This window comes from Elaeis guineensis, chromosome 2, assembly GCF_000442705.2.
Source record: "Elaeis guineensis isolate ETL-2024a chromosome 2, EG11, whole genome shotgun sequence".
NCBI classification, from domain to species: domain Eukaryota; kingdom Viridiplantae; phylum Streptophyta; class Magnoliopsida; order Arecales; family Arecaceae; genus Elaeis; species Elaeis guineensis.
Window position 1 is genome coordinate 100,912,482 of NC_025994.2, and position 19,925 is coordinate 100,932,406.

General features: G+C 37.9%; 2 protein-coding genes and 1 non-coding gene across 8 annotated transcripts; 2 read left to right on the top strand and 1 right to left on the bottom strand.

Annotated features, from left to right (window-relative positions):
• Positions 1–2,030: 2,030 nt before the first annotated feature.
• On the bottom strand, positions 2,031–10,348 carry LOC105049800 (uncharacterized). 5 transcript variants are annotated; one of them, XR_003801851.2, is made up of 6 exons: positions 10,250–10,348; positions 4,465–7,419; positions 4,206–4,307; positions 3,886–4,063; positions 2,947–3,398; positions 2,629–2,762 (listed from the first exon to the last, which is right to left on the bottom strand). XR_003801851.2 is itself a non-coding variant. In XM_010929571.3 (5 exons), the coding sequence occupies exons 1-5, from the start codon at positions 10,264–10,266 to the stop codon at positions 2,553–2,555; spliced, it is 3,462 nt and encodes a 1,153-aa protein (XP_010927873.2). In that variant the 5' UTR covers positions 10,267–10,348; the 3' UTR covers positions 2,031–2,552. The 5 variants fall into 5 exon arrangements, 3 of the variants coding, with proteins under 3 accessions (XP_010927873.2, XP_029122550.1, XP_029122551.1); XR_003801852.2 differs by having other exon boundaries at positions 2,630–2,759; XM_010929571.3 differs by lacking the exon at positions 2,947–3,398 and having other exon boundaries at positions 2,031–2,762.
• Positions 10,349–11,528: 1,180 nt separating this feature from the next.
• On the top strand, positions 11,529–11,631 carry LOC114913022 (U6 spliceosomal RNA). Its single transcript, XR_003799042.1, has one exon. It is a non-coding gene; the product is annotated as a U6 spliceosomal RNA (small nuclear RNA).
• Positions 11,632–14,873: 3,242 nt separating this feature from the next.
• LOC105049789 (uncharacterized) lies at positions 14,874–19,144 on the top strand. 2 transcript variants are annotated; one of them, XM_010929543.4, is made up of 5 exons: positions 14,878–15,606; positions 15,861–15,924; positions 17,276–17,440; positions 18,346–18,411; positions 18,516–19,144. In XM_010929543.4, the coding sequence occupies exons 1-5, from the start codon at positions 15,227–15,229 to the stop codon at positions 18,768–18,770; spliced, it is 930 nt and encodes a 309-aa protein (XP_010927845.2). In that variant the 5' UTR covers positions 14,878–15,226; the 3' UTR covers positions 18,771–19,144. The 2 variants fall into 2 exon arrangements, with proteins under 2 accessions (XP_010927854.2, XP_010927845.2); XM_010929552.4 differs by lacking the exon at positions 17,276–17,440 and having other exon boundaries at positions 14,874–15,606.
• Positions 19,145–19,925: the final 781 nt, after the last annotated feature.

The following is a 19,925-nucleotide window of genomic DNA, read 5'->3' on the forward strand; positions in this document are numbered from 1 at the left end:
TCGTCCAATAGAAGAAGTCAATTGAAGCTTGGAGACCTATCTTAAATGCTTCACTAGTCAATAGTCTAAGAAGTGGACCAAATGACTTCCATGGGTTGGTGGTTCAATACTAGATATCATTCTTCCACATGAGGTAATTTATGAATAGGCCCCACCTATAGTCCTCTCCTATATCCCTAGAACTACTAATATCCATTAATTAGAGGAAAAACTAAAGGATCAAGAATACATCCTTCACTTGTCGAAGGAAACTGTACAAAGCCCATGCTAAAATGAAGCAACAAGCAAACAAACATCATTCTAAAAGAGACTTTGTAATTGGTGATATAGTATATCTTCAGCTCCAACTGTATCGACAAACTTCTCTTGCTGTTTGCAACAATCTCAAGCTATCTCCTCAATTCTATAGACCATACAAAGTCATTGAGAAAATTGAACTAGTTGCTTACAGGCTTGAGCTCCCAAGTGGATCTAAAATTCATCTGATTGTTCATGTCTGCTGCTTGAAAAAGAAGATTGGCTTAATAGATCTGCTAATTTCTCAATTATCTAATTTAAAGGATGGGATACTTAAAATTCAGCATGTAAAAATTCTTGGATATCATCTAGAAAAGTATCGTAAGCATGCAATAGCTAAGGTGCTAGTCCAATGGGCCCAATTGCTTTCTGAAGATGCCATACAAGAAGATTGGCATAAGCTTAAGAAGCACTTTTCAAAATTTCAACCTTCAGGATAAGATTATTTCCAATGGTGGTGGAGTGATAGGAACCCAACTTTGGCAATAAGAATAAATTGAGATTTTCCACTTAACCTCTGTCATTTTGGTACTGATATTATCGTCTATTAGGATCTCCTTTTTAGTTTTCCTTAGTTTTCCTTATTTTGGAATTGATATCATTTAGAATCATATGGCCTGTTTGATATTATATTTATTTAGCAATTACGTTAAATTAAGTAAGATGTAATAAATGGGATATTGGGTTTGAATCAATTTATATAATGTAAGCCATTGGCTTGACAATCGAGCAATAAAGAAAACTCTTTTTTTCTCTAAATCTCTTTCTTCTTCCTCTCCTTTTTCTCTTTTAATTGGAGCTTGACCTCCTTGAAATGGTCACAATATGTGGAGGCATTAGAGAGGGCTCTATAATCCCTCTTCTACAAATTCATGTTTTAACACTATGTTAGTCCTTTTTCTACATTGTGAAGCCCATCAGTCTGCAAATTCTGTGTTTGATTGTCTCCCCTTGCCTTCATGCTAGCTCGCTCGCTACCACCCATCTCCAGTAAAATTGGGAGATGCAACGACTGAGCATATTAGAAATGGTGGAAACTTATTCTAGTTATATGATGGAAACTCCTGGAATTCACACTGTGTAGTTAGACCCCAATAGTGCAACCTCTGGAATCCAAGAAAACACTTGCAGGAGAAAGGGGGGTGAACTCCTGCAATAACTACGTTTTTCTTTTCTTACTTTATTTCACTTTCAGTTTTTTTTTCTAAAACACGTACAGAATACTAATACAATTAAAATAGCACTTCGCTTCTAGGTTTTACCAATACCAAAACGTTCACATGGAAAAAAGGGGAATATATAAAACTTAACATCACTGTGGAAGAGAGACTAATAAAAAAAGGGAGGGAGGGAAGCGAGATAGAGAGTTTGGTGCATGAGATCTGTACCTTACTCTTTAAAAGGGAAACAGAGTTGCTGCTATGCATTTCAACAAATATAGTGATCTCCTCCAAAAGCTTTCCATTTATATTTATTGAAACTCCTTTTGTTACATGGGCACTGGAACAGAAAATGATTCAGATCATGTGCTAGATTTACCAGAAACATTTACTTCTCCACCTTGTGTTATGCTTGTTACAAAGTGGCTTTGTGTTTGATGGTCTCTGCACAATGCAGTTTTCACTTTCCACTGCTAAATGTGAGGTTCAAGCACTGAAACACAGTTGGCCCATAATTAATTAATAAGATGCTGATAGATTTATCAAATGACCCAAAGTATAAATTTTAATCAATGGAATGATCATATCTGTGTCACATTTTTCTTGATTCACTTAGCAAACATGAAGTCAGTTTTCCAAATGCATGCTTTAGCAGTATAATAAGTATTTTCACTTACAAGAAACAAAATAACTGGAAAAATAGAAATGACCCTTAGAAGAGCACCATCAAGAACCATACCACTATAATGATCAGGATACTTTATACAACTTATCTTGAGTCCTATTTAAAGAGTCACTTGCACTGAGGACAGTAAGACCAGTGTGAATGGCTGGTAATGGTACCTAGAGCTGCATGCATTTGTATTTACACTTCCACTTTGCAAATAATCACCGAAACTGTTTTGTATCAAAATAGTATGGGTTTCATCTATATTTACAATCTTCTGTTTTCTTTATGCACATGTTGGCCACCTTGATGTCCCTTTGTTCATGCTTCACAGTGTAAAGGAACCCGAAACTGAGGAAGAGAACGAAGATGAAGGTGCTTCCAAATGAGATGTCAGAATCCAAACGAGATGTCAGAAGCAGCTACACTCATTGTTTTCGAGAAAGAAAGAACTCATAGTCAGGCTGCCTATTAGGTGTTCTGATCTGATATTTGCGAACATGTCCCCTTGCAAAGAGTGCAGAAGTTTCCTCCAGAGTTCTCAATCTTTCTTTGAGTATTTCGGAAATGTCAAAAAATGTGCCATCTATCAAAACAGATCCAGCTGACTTCTTAGGACAGAACCAGCACTCACCCTGCTGCAAAAAGTGAATGTAAAGAGATGACTTGAAAAAAGAAAATTTTACATCAGAAATTACAAGTATATGCTGTAATGTTGTTCTAGCCTATGAAGCTGTATGCATTATTTTTATTCATCATAATGAGAAAACCAACAAGCTGTAACCCATCTAGAAAAGTTCAGGTCTACAAATCATGACATACCCCATCAAAGTCAAAGAGGGCTCCATGACCAGATCTTATACCTGATGTCGGCTTGCTAAACTGATGCTGAAATTTAGGCCCTGAAAACTTTGGGAAAGAGAGGGAGAGAGGCTTGCTATGATACTTAAAAAGGGACAGAATGCCACCTTTTTGAACTGTGAAGTTTAGGGTTGTGAACCAAAAGAGCATATTGAACGTGGTTTCAGACCCACCACGTGAGAGGCAAATATCTCTAACATGGGCACGTGCGCATTATTTTCAGTTGTGAGCCATAACTCAAACCCTTTATCTTGGTGAATGGTCAATACTGTTACCACAACATAGAACCCTTGTAACAAGAATAAACAACGCTGACCAATAGAAAAGCCTGTTCAGAACAATCCTAACACATTTTATCGAGTAGAAACAATCCACAACCAGCCTCATCCCAGTATTCGAAGTCAGCATTTTACCTACAAAACACCATAACCATAATCATCAAGGCTCCCCAAAATTTGTGGATGGCAGAATGTGGATCCTTAGTGAAATTTATAAATCATTCAAAGTCCAATTTTATGCCCTAAATCCAGAATCATCAAAATAATAAGAGTAGTTCTGCTAAACCAGGGAGGATACAAGTATCACTCGTACCAGCATGTATGATATAGAACCTTGTGTTTGAAGGATTTCACTAAGTGCAACTTCATAAACATTTAATTCTAATGCAATCAAAATAGTTCTCAGCACAATGAGTTGCAAAATCATATACTAATTATTAGCATACATGTGGGTGCGTGCAGACACAACATAGCTATAGCATAATTCTTGCTTATCATTACAGCTTGAGATCTTATATTATAAGTTTTGGCATGGAAATCACAGTAGTTCTCATTTTTCATTTTTGATGATTGGATGAATCTTTAAACAATTTTAAATCTAATTCGTAGGCGCCATATTTACCTGCGCATTGTAGCTTTGCAATCCAAGAACAGGAACGACAGCACAAAAGGCAGTATTCTCCAGAGATTCTAATTTGATGCGTCTCAGAACCAAATGGCCTAAAGAATGATAGGTCAAAAATGATGCACGGAAACTACCTTCTGGAATTCGATATATAGGATACCAAGCAACTGAGAACCTGAAAAATAAGTATACAAATTCGATAAGTTCACATGATTCATAATCCTAATACATGTTAGACATTTCAAGCTTGGACCGGTTATAGCACTGGTATGTAACTTGCAAGCTACGAGACACAGAACAAGGTGCTTGTTACTAACCAAGAAGCAGGGTGGAGATCTTGCAGATTCATGTTCCCTAGCTTGGAGGGGTCACCAAATACCAAAGGATTGGAAGAACCCATCTCCATGAGCTCCTTCACCCTGAAGTTGACCATAAAATAAATGGTTTAGGACAATTGTCACATTTGCAACAATTAACAGCAACTTATTTTTGGTAAGGAATTAATGACAACTTTAAATGATGTGACAATAAGAACCATGCTTCAATTACAACTGAAAAATAGACTCCAGTTCTCACTTTGTATAGAAAGGCTTGCGCTGTTGTGGTGGTTCCTTTTCAAAGTATTCAAACACCACTTCTGAATCATCAGGGAAGGAGGATGCATAAAGAGAATTGCAGGAGTCATCTCTATCCGATGTTGCCATGTGGAATGGCTTCATATCCCTCTCTCTTGAATGGAAAAGATCAGAAACAAATGTTTGCTCTGCTAATTCAGGGCATAACTGATTTTGAGACAAGGAAGATAATGCGCATGGCTCAGTTTCTCCCTTCTGTGACACATCAGATGTTTTGTTTGCAGGGCTGCCTCCAGTTGAAGGATGTTGGGAGTGGACGAACAGCTGAACTGCTGAGAGATATGGAACAAAATGAGCATGAAATGACACAACATTAGTTTCCAATCCTTTGGTGTTTTGAGGCTCTTCTGCTTTTATTTCCAAGCCATAATTTCCAGGTCTCTCATACCATCTCCAAACGTCTTGTAATAAAACATCTATATTCTGGAATTTGATAAAAGAAATTGGAATGGACTGATCTCTACTGTTATCCTCATGGTACTGCAGAACAGATGAAATAATGACTGGAGAAGCAGAGTAGAGCAATTTTTCAAACTCAGCAATGGGTCTACCTGTCTCCAGCTGAATACGTTCAGAAGCTAGCTGAAATCTGTAAGCAGCATCTAGAGTTTGCGTTGTCAGCTCTGAACCAATGTATATAGGCAAGTTTTTTGAGTTAGCACCAGATGCATTTTGATCAGTTTTGCCTTCCCACAGGGATCTTCCTGGTCTACCACTAATAAGACCATCATTCATGTCTTTACAAACATCCACAACACTAGCTTCATCACAAATAGCAACACTATCTGTTTTGTGATGGAATTTTAGTTTCTTGCTGTTACTCGCATCAGTAACCATACTCGATTTGATCAAGGGGTCTTTCTTACCAACAGGAATCCACTTCTGTGAACTAACAGTGGAAGAGATGCGCTCTTTAGAATTATTGTCACAATGAAGTTCAAATTCAACGCGCGTGGGTGAGTTATTTTCATTATCCAGAAAAGCATGATAACATTCACCTAGTACATCTTCAGATAGGGGCACCCTTGTTGCAGCATGTGGTTGGATTTCATGCAGAAGCTTTTGATGACTTGATGTCCCTGTCCATGGTCCATGCAGCTGTCCATTAGAGGAACAGGCTGGAAAAGAGGGCACAAATTCACATGCTTCTGAAAAATCAAATTTATAGTGATGATTGCCAAGGCTGCTTCTTTTCCCAGCAATATTACTCCTATGATGGGAAATTGTCCTTGGAATTTCTAAAAAATTGCTATAAACGATATTCATCTTGGTCCGAGGCTTACATAAATTGGCTTTACTGACCCAAAATCCCCTTCTGTAATGGATGACATTCTCTTGCTTAAAAGGCTGGTTTAGTTTATCTTTCAAATTTTCCCAAGCCATGCTCCCGATGGAGCCATCATCTCCTGATATGGACATGTTCTGACCACATCCAACATTCAAGCTCTGTGGAAAAGCCCATTTCGGTGACTCAATTAGTACTTGTCCATGACTTATGCATCTTTCTTGATCACTGATCCCCAATTTTTTTGCTCTTTGCTGAAAACCATCCATATTAGTATAAGAAGATTGTGGACGAGGTAACAAACCATCTCCTGCAAAGGAATTGTGCCTTGATAGAGAAGTTCTGCCTGCTGTATCAGCATCCATGCACATCTTATAGCAATTAAATCTTCTCCTGCCACGAGCCTGCATACTTCCAATATTTTTCCTGGTCTTTTGCCAAACGTAGCAAGCATTCTCCTTCCCGATACGCTTATGGTTATTTATCTGGCTTGGCAACTGAGATGCATCAATCAGAGTGTGAGCTTTCCCCTCATCATGTTCAACGTCTTGATTTGTTACAATTGCAGGATCATCACTTGCCTTGAAATACTGGTTGCTGGAGTTGTTCTTCTCAATACTACCATCTTTGCTGAACTCTTGCACATCCATTGACATTTTCGTGCTGCTGATACAATGTGCCAAATGGTTTACTGACTGAGATCTCATATGGGGTGATTTGATGTTTCTCCCATTCCTGACATCACTGAAGTCTGCATTAACTTTATTTTGACTTGTGTTTGATCTCTTTGTTCCAAAATTTGTTGCATCTGACCTATTTTCAAAAGCTTCCATGCTTCTGCAGCAAGTATCCTCAGGCAGTATTTGGCTTCCAATGACACCACAGGTATCTTGGTAATGTGCATTACTGGATGATTTTTCTTCACAGTCACCTGCATCCTTCAAACATGAATCCACGTTTTCCCAGCCTGTGGCAGATATAACTACAGAACCTGGGAAAGTTACATCTTTATCATTCTTCCTTACTAACTGTGTGCTGTTGATGTCGTCAACTTTACAGAAGTGTGATGTAGAATCCTGCAAAACAACAACCTCGGAGGTTTCCCTATTGCTTCTGGATAAACATTCAATATCATCAGTCTTTGAAACACGTTGCGATCCTTCTGGGTCAAGAGTAGACTGCGAATGTGCATTATCACATCTGGAAGCAACATCATTGTGAGCACAGCAATCAATTACCTCTTTCAATGATTGATAACATACCCCTTCATTGTGTTGGTTCCGTTCATTTGGTCCTGCCATAGAACTCTCTTCCAGACCAATTTGAGTGATAGTAGAAGTCAGACTGGCCAAATCAGTTTTCGAGGCAACAGTATTTTGAAATTGCTTTTTGTTCAACTTCCCCTTCTTTCTCTTTTTCTTAGAGGTCCTTTTCATTGGCTCATCTGTATTTGATGATTTTGATGCTAAGCCAGCTGATTTATTCCCATTAGAGGAATGTCTGGAGAGTTGACCAAGATCATCTGAACACTGCTTGAGGGATCCAATGTCTGTCAGATTCTCTTGGGATTTGACACCTCGTGAAGCTTCTTTTATTGCATTTCCCAAAGGTCTGGACATATCACCAGCACAAGAACTTTTAATCCTCAAGTCATTACATCTAAAAGATTTCTGCTGTTCAGTCAGTTGAAAAAGTGAAAGCGGGAAGCATTAACCCAGGGATATTCATTTTGTATATGGCTCCTACATAGTTTGGAGGCTATGATCCAAGTACCAGATACTTAAGTAGAAAGACAGGAGGGTGTAAAATTATCACATGCATAACAGATTGTACAGCACCAATCTGAAACTGAAACCTGAAATATTGGTACGAAAATAAATAAACGGATAGTAGTGTAAATATTATAGACAAAGGTAATATATCATAAAGACATAAGACATGGTCTTTTTCATATAACATAAATATATAATGTCTGCAAAAATATACAACTATTCATACCATACATATTCAGTGTCTTGGCAACAATAGTATCATAGTCAATAAAGCCACATTAGCAAGATTATCACAGAACTCCAAGTGAAGGGATAATATCATATTGCATGAAGCCTACAAAATAAAATCCCAATATCCTCCTCTACATGAAGGTGAATCCCAGAGTAGGGCGGTACCCAAATTTGCTGCCACTAAACCTAACAAATGGTTTTGACATTTTCTTCTAATGTTCTTCAAAAAATATACAGGTTACAGGTGGTATGAGATCAGTGCCGCTTATCCTTATGGGAGAACCCTAACTCCTGTAATAGATGCACACCTTCTGGGGATGGTGACTAGTATGCAACATCCACTTGTATGTATACACAACAAGAAAAGAATGACATCAAGGACATGATATGTGAATGCATATATGAGGTTAAGAGAAAGATCATCATTAGTCAGTGGTCAAAATTCAAGAGTTGTTGGAGGTACAAGGACGATTTTCGGTGTTAATCAGCTTTTGATTGAGATAAAACTCGGAAGTAAGAGAGGTTCAAATTCTTGACCTCTAGATGTTCAGATTCTTGACCTCTAGACAACTGAGAAGCTATGTGCTTTACACACTCACCAACTGCACTGGCAGCAGCACCACTAGTTCTGCATGGTGAAGTCATTGTTATCAATCAAACAAGTTATTTCCCATAGGTGAACTTGGGGTCCATAAAAACAGAGACATCTGAAATAGCTGCAATGCATTATGTTTGCAGAAAAATATTACAATGGAACCTCTGTAAGTAGAAGTTGCTAACATTCATGAATCCTTGACTTTTAATGCCACATATTTGCTTAGTTAAATCTCTTGCAATTGGCCAAGGAATTTTAAATTTGTTAAGATTCATGAATGTTAGCAACTGTTAAGTAGAACTCGCTAATATTCATGAATCCTTGACTTTTCATGCCACATATTTGCTTAGTTAAGCCTCTTGCAATTGGCCAAGGTGTTTTAAATTTTGTTACAGTATAAACTGTTAGGCTACACGTATAATAGCAAAGACCTAGTTAAACTTTCTTATATGTATTTCTTTAACCAGTCTTTGAGATGAGAAATCAACATAGTAGGAACCCTTCTCCAAGATGATTTAAAAGCAAAGAAATTGGAGACATTCTCCTGAAAAAAGGAATAAAAGAAGAGTGGAGAAATGGAAACATCATTCTGTCTTGGCTGTTGCATGCAATACATGCAACAGCCTAGAGAGAACCCCTTGGAAGAAAGACCTATTGCATGCAACAGCCTAGAGAGAACCCCTTGGAAGAAAGACCTCTTCTTGGCCAAGGCGTTTCTAGTTTGTTAGAGTATAAACTGTAAGGCTACAAATATAATACCAAAGATCAAGTTAAACTTTCTGATATGTATTTGTTTAACCAGTCTTTAAGATGAGAAATCAACATAGTAGGAACCCTTCTCCAAGTCGATTTAAAAGCAAAGAAATTGGAGACAATCTCCTGAAAAAAGGAATGAAAGATGGGTGGAGAAAAGGAAACATAATTCTGTCTTGGCTGTTGCATGAAATAGCCTAGAGATAACCCCTTGGAAGAATAAGTAACATTCTTATGCACTATCTCAGATATATTCAGATATTTGCATTTTTAGCACCAAGAAAAGAATATTGCAATGGAAAGCTCGACTTCCAATATGCCAGGGAAGTTCTAGACATTCATCATAGGGTTTGCATCAAAACATTGCATTTGCACTCACGTCCCTCAAAGTCAATCTCATGATCTTAAGTGGAAGGCAGTGAACACCCAATTCCTGCTGCTCTTGATCCAAGGAAAAAGAAACTTTTCATCACATATAAACCATCAAATCTAGCTGTGTCCTCCCACACCAAGGTAAAACGCTAAAATTTACCCTCCTGCGCCAAATGCAACCCCGAAGGGGAAAAAAACCCTGTAATCCCCGCCAAGCAAACCCGCGAAAAACTATTCTGCCTTAAAGAACCTTATCCTCCCCGAAATCTTATCATTAGACAAATCACTAACGATCAGAACTTCAAGAACCTCACTAAGGCCCACGTGATGCAAAGAACCCTTAAAAGACAGACTTTTAGCCTCATCAAGTTCCTAATCAATCTCTTACCAGATGCAACATTTCCAAACCATCTTCAGGAATATCTAACGATCGTTTATCTTTTCAATTCAAGCCCTCACAGTTATTCCAAACAAGAAAACCAAGATAAGAAAAGAAATATTCTAAGCCCAGAGTCCATCCCAACGTTAAGACATCAGATCAAGAAACTCTAAACCAAGATTTCCCCTCATTCAACACAAAACCAAACGCAACTTCAAGAAATTTCGGTAAGAATTCACCAAAATAGGACAAACAAATTAATCATGAAACACGAAATATTTCAAAAAATTCAGAAATTATTATTCAAGAAACACATTAAACAAAGATTAAATTAAGTACCCGTCTCGGTTCTCCATCCATATATCAGACAAGAATCCAATTCGACAGAGAGAGAGAGAGAGAGAGAGAGAGAGAGAGAGAGAGAGGGAGAGGGAGGGAGGGCGGGGAAATGGGGACGGAGGGGGTGGGCTTGGAGTTTAAATGCCCACCGGAGATATTTCCAATTTCCTTTTTCTTATTTTGTTCTCTGCTTCTTTTTTAATCTCTTTTCTTTACCTTTCCGGGTAACGGTTTTCTTGCAGGCCCGTTGAAGAATTAGAAAACGCACAGAAACACTTCGCACGTGCGAAACCCCATCGCGGACCGTTCGATTGGTGATCGTTCTGATATGCCCCGGATTACTTTATAAGGTCTCAACGCGGAGGAAATGTTTTCAGGATATCGAGAAAAAGAGTTCATACTTCATGCCAAGTCTGTCATTTTGGTGATTAGGCATGGCAGTGACCAAGGAATCATTTTTTTTTTTTTTTCAGACAACTGATTCTTTTCTATCATGAAGTATGGTGCACGGGGCCGGAGAGGCAATATTTGGTGCAAATAGAGTCCTTTATTTAGAATGGGAAGGCCTTTTCAATGTGACCCAACCGTGGGTGCGTGCGAGAGTTATGCACGGCATGGAGCCAGCTAGAATTTGATCTGGACCTAAGAATTTGGCCAGATTTATTTTTTTAGGTTGTATTATGAATTCTTTTAGATATGTTGGCTATCCATCTTATTAAATTTCATATATCTAAGTTTTTACTGGTTATCTATAATTTTTTTGAAAGTGATAAAATTACCATATATCTAAAGAAAAATGTTGTTATCATATATCTAAAAGAAAATGCTATTAATATTACAACCAGAGATCTCATCTAAAAAAAAAAAAATAGCCATAAGATATTATTTAAATTTTTTAACTCTATATAAGCATCCAATATCTATCCAATATATAGTGATGTGTGACTAAACATATATGCATACGGATCCTTACATCCTCTGTTTAAGCTCTAATATTTTCACCATACTAAGGATCTAAATCTATTCATGAGTATCATAAATCCTCACGAATACTATGATGAGCTCGTGGTCAATCCCGATAGACTCGTATTATAGTATTCTCTAGTCTATATAGGTCATGAGCCAGATCCACTTTGATAGTATTTGTAATAACTCAAAATGTTATCCAAATAAGTTAATCAAAAGATATCATTTAGATTCCTTCGCCATATATAAATATCTAAATCTACCCATTATATACTAATATAGGATTAGAGATACACCTGCACAAATCTTCACATTCTTTTTGGAGACCTTCGATAAATTTAGAATAATATGGAGAAAATTAGTATAGCCCCTGCATAAGAATGACATGTATAAATTGAGAAATGGTTGAAATTTTTAAATTATATATAAGAATCATTGTTAGCATATATTTAGTCCCACATTGGCTATGCATTATGTAAATCTTAAGTAATTAAAAAAAAACTAAAGAATCTAAATAATACTTTTCAGTTAGTCTTTATGGATGAACTAGTCCTGGATCGTTATAATTAGGCCAATCTCCTTCATGCCTTATGGCATGCTAGTGGTGCAAATATGGGAGGGCCCAAAGAAATACCTATGATGGAGATTATATAAGATTTTTTTTTATATTTCCATGATTTTACCATGAAGTTAACTTACATTTACATATATAATTATATAAAAATTTGTTTAGGCATAATTCTTATCTTTACTAAGATTAAACTTGTTTCTCATTACCCGCCTTCAATGTTATTTAAGTTTAATCTTGTATTTAGATTGCAAAATTTGTCATGAAAGTTATTTTCTAAAGCAATAACACTCTAAAAACGCAAAAACATGAAAAACACATATAAAAGAGTATTCACTACAAAAATAGTGTTCGCTAGACTGTTTTGAAGTGATTCATTTGATAAAGAAGGTGAAAAACATGAATGAGTATGCCAAGCAAAGGAAGCAATAGTTTAAGCATTCATAAGGTAATTAAAAAGTACTTCTCATCTGGTAAAATTAGAAGACTCGACTAACTTGTTTTTGCACAATAACTGGGGAGCAGCAAGATGACATCCAACTTTATTTTCTCTATTCAACGGATCATTTGAACGCATAATGTGCTTCAATGTTTTTATTAACAAATGTCTCTGATCGTTAGCATAATAGTATATTGCATGATGAGTACGTTGCATTTGCTAAATTTGAATATAACAAATGTGTAGTCGATTTTTTCTGTCATATGAGAAGCCATAGTTGCTTTGCCATCTATCCTTATCTATGCACATCTTCTTGCTGTTTGCTTCAAAAAAATAAATAAATGAATCAATAAAAAAATCACAGTCTAACTCAGCTAAACTAAAACGAGAACTTGTATGGGCGGCCGATTCTTCTATCTAATCTTTTTTTTTTCATGTAAACTTATAAACACATTCCATGGAAAAGGGAAAGAAACATATACAAGATGATGGATGGAGTAAAACAGGTAGATCTATTAGTTCTTTTGTCCATTGAAGGTGGAGCGTACAACTTATAGTAGACATTAATAACTTCTGTTATCCAAGGATTGAGCAAAACAAACACATCAACTATTTCAATTTATGAAGGGACGTATAGTACTCCTTGTTAAAAGGAAAAATGTACATCACGAAAAGCTTTGATGGAAAAAATTGAGGTTAGGTGTAGGCACCGGAAGGAATAGTGGGACAGGTTGGGCAATAACTTTGCCGTGTTAGCGTAGTTTACTAGGTAGTAGGAGAGTGAGAAAAATATATATATATATATATATATATTTTTTTTTTTTTGAAGCACCTAACTGTTATTTTGCTAGTACAATAATTTACAATTTAATGTAAAGTCACTAAAAAATAAAATAACTAAAAGTGGCTAACTTAAACTAGAGTTTTAATTCAAAAAAATATAATTTTCTTCAGCTAATTGATCATTCTTAAATTCAAAATCTATGAGTTTATATACATGCGTGTGAGAATTCACCAAATCAAATAATAAAATATAAATATTTATAATATAAATAAAAAATAGATAAGAAATTGACCGATGAGATCAGATTCAAGTTGGATCAATTTTAATTTTTTGGATAAACTATTAATTTTATTTTTTTATTAAATTAGATTAGTCCCAGATGATATATGGATCATATTCAATTGGAAAATTGCATGACTTAAATTGGATCTAAATATTAAGTCTAATTTTTGAACCTAGCACAGACCCTGGGTCTTCTTATATGGATCGAGCTTGAGTTTAATCGAGCCGAAAGTGGATTGGATCATAAGTTGACCGGATCCATTTGCAGCCGTAGTTGTCACTGGCCATTTTTCTGTCTAATGTGGCCTTTGGTGGATTCACTGATTCACACGGTGCCGTCGATGGCATAACAAAAAGATTTCCCCACCGGCGGAGAACGAGGCCAACCGGATAAAATCTACCGGCACGACAAGTACAAGCATAACATACAGTCCTTGCTTCGGGCCTTATTTTATTCACGATTGCTTCGCTGCAAAACTTCACAGGCACATGGCTCGACAAACACATTGACACACCTCTACACCAATGAAAACAATTCCTCCTTTTTGGTACAACGGAAGCAATGTGTTGTTGTTGTTGTTTTTTTTTTTTTTGATAAAAGCAATTTATTGCTCGATTGATGATGGTCATGTGCTTCTCATGCATCTCCATGATTACCGAGGCTCGAGATTGACAACAGTTCACCAACATGTTACAGCATCCGTGGCTAATGGGTTAAATTTTGGATAATTTCATAATGAGCTCCGTTAGGCATATCAATGGCTGATGAGTTTAATTAAATACGGCAAATAGATATTCTTGTGTTTGACAATATTGGCATGTCATAATAGCTGTAAAATATATTTCTGAAAGAGAATATATAATTGGATGTAATATTCAATACAGAGAGAGAGAGAGACCAAAAGGAGTAAGGAAGAGAAAGCATGAGCGAGTCAGTTGCATAGGTTTTACGTTTGAGTTCAAGAACTGAAACGTGGGAATCAGAACTCTAAATTTTTTTGGTATGAAAAAAATTCTGAAAGGCCTTTTCTTTCTCTCTCTTCTTGATGTACGGAAGATTGACGGGATTCGTCTAGTTGGGGTGGTCACCCTGTTCCTATTCCACCACTGGAGGCGGGAAATCGGTGCTTGCGTGTTTGGACAGTGTGAAAAGCGTGTGTGCAGATAGGGGTTGTCGGGAAAGCAATACCTATCCACTGGCGGCACGCTCTATCCTCTCCCGGTATCCCGCGCTGCAAGATAAGTTACGCACCTGTAATAATATCCAATCCAAGGATACGTTATCGCCTTTATCCCCGCGGCGCTGGAGTAGACCATCTTTCGATGAATTGCGTGAGCAGAGCCGTCGAAACGGCGGTGATTGAAATCCTATACACCCGCTTCCAAGAGCCGTGTCTGCATGGCTTCCGTATCGCATGCACCAAAGTGTAATTGGACCGCGGCAAATCCCACGGTGGATAACACGCCACGCTATGTATTTCATTAATTCCCGCGCTATCCACCGTACATATGCTCAGGGATTTGTCCTGGTCCACTTGCATATATGGTGCATGCAACGATTTCGGGCGGCCAACCCGGCTAAATAATTACCTGATCACCCGTCGCCGACAGGCTAAATAATTACAGGATGGACACGTGGCACGACGCCACCCGACCGAAGGTAGACGAGCGTAGGGAAATGGTTGAAACTGTGGGACCCACCTGCAATTGGTGCGCCGGCCAACAACCTCCTCACCCGCTCGCGCGGAGAATTAATCTGAAATCACCTTTTCTTTTCCTTTTTTTTTTTTTTTCTTTTCTTTTCTTGTTACATTGAAGCTACCTTTCCGGAAGTATCAAAATTATAATTAAAGTTAATAAATCTCGCGAGGCTTTTAGGGTTCCAAGTGGAGCGGCAATTGGATGCAGGAGATTACGGATTAGAGTTTTCTTCGAGGAATGCGGGTGAGGGGAAGGAGGAAGGCAGCGAGGGATTCCAAGGAGAAGAGGGAGACGCGAAGTCTAACCCTAATCCTAGGCCCATCTCTTTTGATTCGAAGGGCTGGTGGGGTGATGGCGGAGGCGGAGGAGAAGGGGGCACCGGTGGAGGGGAAGGAGAATGTGGTGGAACGGGTGGCCGTGCTGGATTTCGACATGCTCTGCGCCACCGTGGCGCTCCAGACGCAGGGTTTCACGGTCGAGAAGAGGCGGATGGGGATGGCGGAGGAGGAGGAGGAGGAGGGGGAGGAGAGGGGGGAGTTTGATGGGCTGCAGCGGATGTGGGAGGGACATGTCCTTGATTGCTTCGAGGACCGGCGGATCGCGATCGAGTCCGCATGGTGAGCTCTGCCTCTGGCGATTCTGTTTTTAATAAGTTTTTGTTCTTACTGTGCTCAAGATCTCATTTTGGAGAAGTTGACTTGAAGGATTTAGAAGCTGTGGATTCGAGACGAAGACACTCAGAAAGTTGTTTCCTTTTCCTCTTTCAAATCCGTGTTTTGGGCCAACGTGTAAATTCAAAATACATATTTCGTATGGACTTTTATTATGGAATGGAGATGGTTGTTTGATTGAAGAATGTTGGTTTGTGCAGTTGCCCGTGCTATAGATTTGGGAGGAACATGCGAAGAGCCAACCTTGGGTCTTGTTTTCTTCAGGTGAGGCTTAACTTAGATGGAGAACGTTGCTTCCTGCTCTCGGATATATTTTTAATGATTTTATATGTGATTTTTACCAGTAATTTTTGCACATTTCGTTTCATGATGGAGGTAGGAGAAAAATTGCAAGTTAGGAGTTAATCAGTAAGCTGTTTGATCATAACACGGTAGATGTGATACAAATTCTAATTAACAATTTAAGGATATGGCTTATATCTAACAGTGCAGCATCATATAGAGTGCAGAGAATTGCTTTCTGGAATCTCTCCAGTTCCAAGAGGGCTAGAGATAGTTTATGTGATATTTAATGCTACACTGGCGTGGACCTAGTTGTGCTGAAAGTTATTTGGACATCTGTTCCTTGTGAGTGGTCTGTAAGCGTCCACATTGTCTGTCCTTCACACATCAAGAATTTTAATCATTCATATGAATGTTGAGCCATTGCTGGTTGTTGCAATATTGCCCTTGAAACTTTTGAGAACTTCTTCTTCCCTTACTTTGTCATGTTGGTACGTGTTACCTTCAAATTTGTAGGCCATACACCTTTCTGTCTACAGACCCGCATCTAACCCCTTGTTTTCAACAAAGAAACTTATAACAAGAATCCATGAGTGTATAGTTTAACTTTCCTAATAAATTGATATCAAACTATATTACTCCAAGAAACATTGATGAAAAAGGTCATTGGTTGTTCATTACCCCTAGACAAGGTGCAGATAATTGGTTTAAGTTTCTTATATGCATTTATTTTCTTTTTACAATTGAACAATAATTGATGGACTGCAGCCAACAATAAGGAGAGCCTCAGAATCATGTTTCCTTCCCAAATCAAAGGCAAACAGGCAGCATGTTTCACTTATATACGAAAACAATGAAAGCTGCCATGTAAAGAGATGAGAGAGTGTGAATCCTCTCTCTCCTCTTTGGTCTGCACCCAACTCCAAATCCAATTTTGATCATTAAAATGTGAGATTTTTTTTCTATGGAAGGGCATTCTCTCAAGAAAAATCTTTTTATTCGAAGACTCTCACACAAAACTCTCTTTATTTATGCAAAATTTAGAATTTCAACATTATTGGAATCGTAAAACAATATATTAATAGAACTCTTGGAAAGCTGGCCCTTCCAAGTCCATCGAGAAAAGATATCTCAAATCTTGGTCTTCCTCTTTCTCCTCTGTTAAAGGTCAGGTCTATGTATTCTTACGGCACGTGCAAAGCACATGTCATGATATGGTAACTATCAAGTTCAAGTTATTGTTGCATTTTGCCTATGATAAAGTAAAGCATGACCTTGATGTTTATCTGATCTTCTGATCTCGTGACATTGAAGCATTTCTATTTTTCTCCAGGGAACTGTCTATTTTATTCTTGCACTTTTTGTACTGTTCAACCTCATTGCTTTTGGTATTACCAAGCGGCATAGCATTCTGTTTATTGGAGTTGCTTCTGTCATCTCATTTGGAATATATCTTGGTTATTTTCGGATGAGGATGAGAAAGCAGTTTAACATAAGGGTAAGCATCTCCCTGATGCTATCACATTTGATATAATTGTTTTTGATGGCTTGTTAGTTGACAGTATCAATGAATTTTATGGTTGTAGTCTCCAAGTTTTCCTCATTATTTAAGTTCACTTTCCTAGAACAGCATGTTTACTGTTGTGGGTGTCTTGTGGTTATAATCCCCTTTCCGCTGCTCCCCACAGCCCAAGAATAAAAAAAAAAAAAAAAGAAAAATGTTTTGAAGATCTCAAGATGTCTTCACATTGGGCCATAAGTGTCCTCCATTTGTTTGTGAATCATTATTAATCGATTATGGAAGTAGGTAATGTTCTAGTCTATTTTAGTCTCCAGAACCTTCTACCTAGAGCTTTGAAATCCTCCCAGGACCTGGAATCCGCACCCTCTTCTTAAACACTTCCTTACTAAAAGTGTTTAAATTATCTGCTTGCCCACACCCACTCCAGCAGCAGTAATCAATTATGGCAGCTAAGAGTCCGATAGCATTATATAACATGCTTGAATTTATATGTGGGTCTCAGCCTCTCAGGTGTCTGCATTAGACATGATACAATTCCTTCCGGTCTCAACTTTTAATGTGATTAGCATCGAATGCTAGCCTCCACATGAAAAAATATTTGTTGCAACAGTGATACCACGTCAAATCTATAACAAACCAATGAAAATCTTTATATTTCATCGGTTGCCGTGTATTTCATTGATTTTCGTAGATAATACCCTACACTACCCCTTGTATTTCACCCATTTTCGACTGGTGATTGGTTTGTTACAATGGTGACATAGTATCACCATTGCAATGAAAATTTACTCCCTACACATTATGGCTGCCATTTTATATGTATGAACACTATTAATGCATGTATCTTTTGCTGTTCTTGCATTTTTAATGTTGGTCCGCAGGGCAGCGACAATTATTTAGATGACTGTGTTAACCATCTCATCTGCCCCTGCTGTACGTTATGCCAGGTAATCATCAACTTTCAAAAACCCCTAATGATCGATGTCATTGTGTTGAAACGTCTGTAATTCAATCCATACAAACTTCAGCAGACTTTGGTTTGATTGTGCAGGAGTCTAGAACGCTGGAGATGAACAATGTCCAGGATGGTGTGTGGCACGGCCGGGGTGACACCATATGCTTGGGCACTGGTGGTGAAGGAAACAAGGCGTTGATTGCCCTCCAGAAGCCTCCTCTGATGCCAACCGGGTCCCCGGGGCTCTGTAGCATGGAAAGAAAATCTGATGGTGGTGAGCACTCGTGGAGTACAGATGATAGCCATTCGGAACCTCTGCTACCATCAGCGCAACTGGAACAGCATTGTTGAAATCTAAGCTAGCTAACCATGCATCATGGTCAGTTGAGCTTACTGTGCCAGCCCAGAGAAGCACACTATTATTTTAAAATTATGATCTGTAGATCGCCAACTGATGAGTCGCAGGCTTTGTCCCACGATAACCAGCCTGGACTTTGTTGTCTGGATCTCATGAAGATTGTAGCCAGCATCAATGGTGTGAAACAACCCCCTCATCATAAGAAGCGCTTCAGGTCAGGACTTGGTAGCAGTAGGCTGGCGGTGGATTTGTGCTTGGGAAGGGCACAACCAGCCCTCTGAATGTGTAATTGTAGGGAGCTGTAGCTTCTCGGCGTAACAGAAGTGTAAAGACTTTATTCAGGCAATTTTTTTTTAACATTTTTTTCCGTCCAGGGCCCCGATCAATTTTTTTCCCTCTACGGTATTTGCTACGGTACTCTAGGGGATATTTTTGTCCTTTAATCACTGGATTTCTCTTTTTTTTTTTTTTTTTTTTGTTAGTATATGGGTTCCAATGAACCAAAGAAAAATACAAACCCAAAGAAAACTAACACCAAGCCCAAAAATTGTTGCATCGCTTTACAGAATATAGAAAAGGAAAACCAACAGGTTGGGAGACCAAAATATTAATACCTGAGAATCTGATTCCTTCTCCACGACTCGTCTTCGTCACAATGTTGTAGTTGGCTGGATTTCTCTTTGCCATCTGATTCGCCGGCCAAATTAGGATAAAATTTTTATGGTCGGATTAATGAAAGGAATTGTGATCGGATGGAAGGAATTATAAACGAACCGTCGTCACCTGCTATGTCTCCGAACATGTCGTGTGTGCGTCCTTTCATAGTTGGTCCGTTGCTGTCTATTATGTCTCCGAACACGCATGATCAGTCATTCATTGTCTATTATGTCTTTGAATATGTTGTACGTATATTAAAATATTAAAAAAAATGAAGATCCTAAAAATTTTTGAATAATTTTGATAAATATTATATAATTTTTTAAAATTTATTTATTTATTTTTTTTAATATTTTAATATATGCATATAAGTGTATACGATGTGCTTTAAAGATGCGGCAGCAATGATGATTTAATTATAATTTTTTTCATGATTGATTCAATCATAAATATTATATAATTTTTTAAAATTTATTTATTTTTATTTTTTT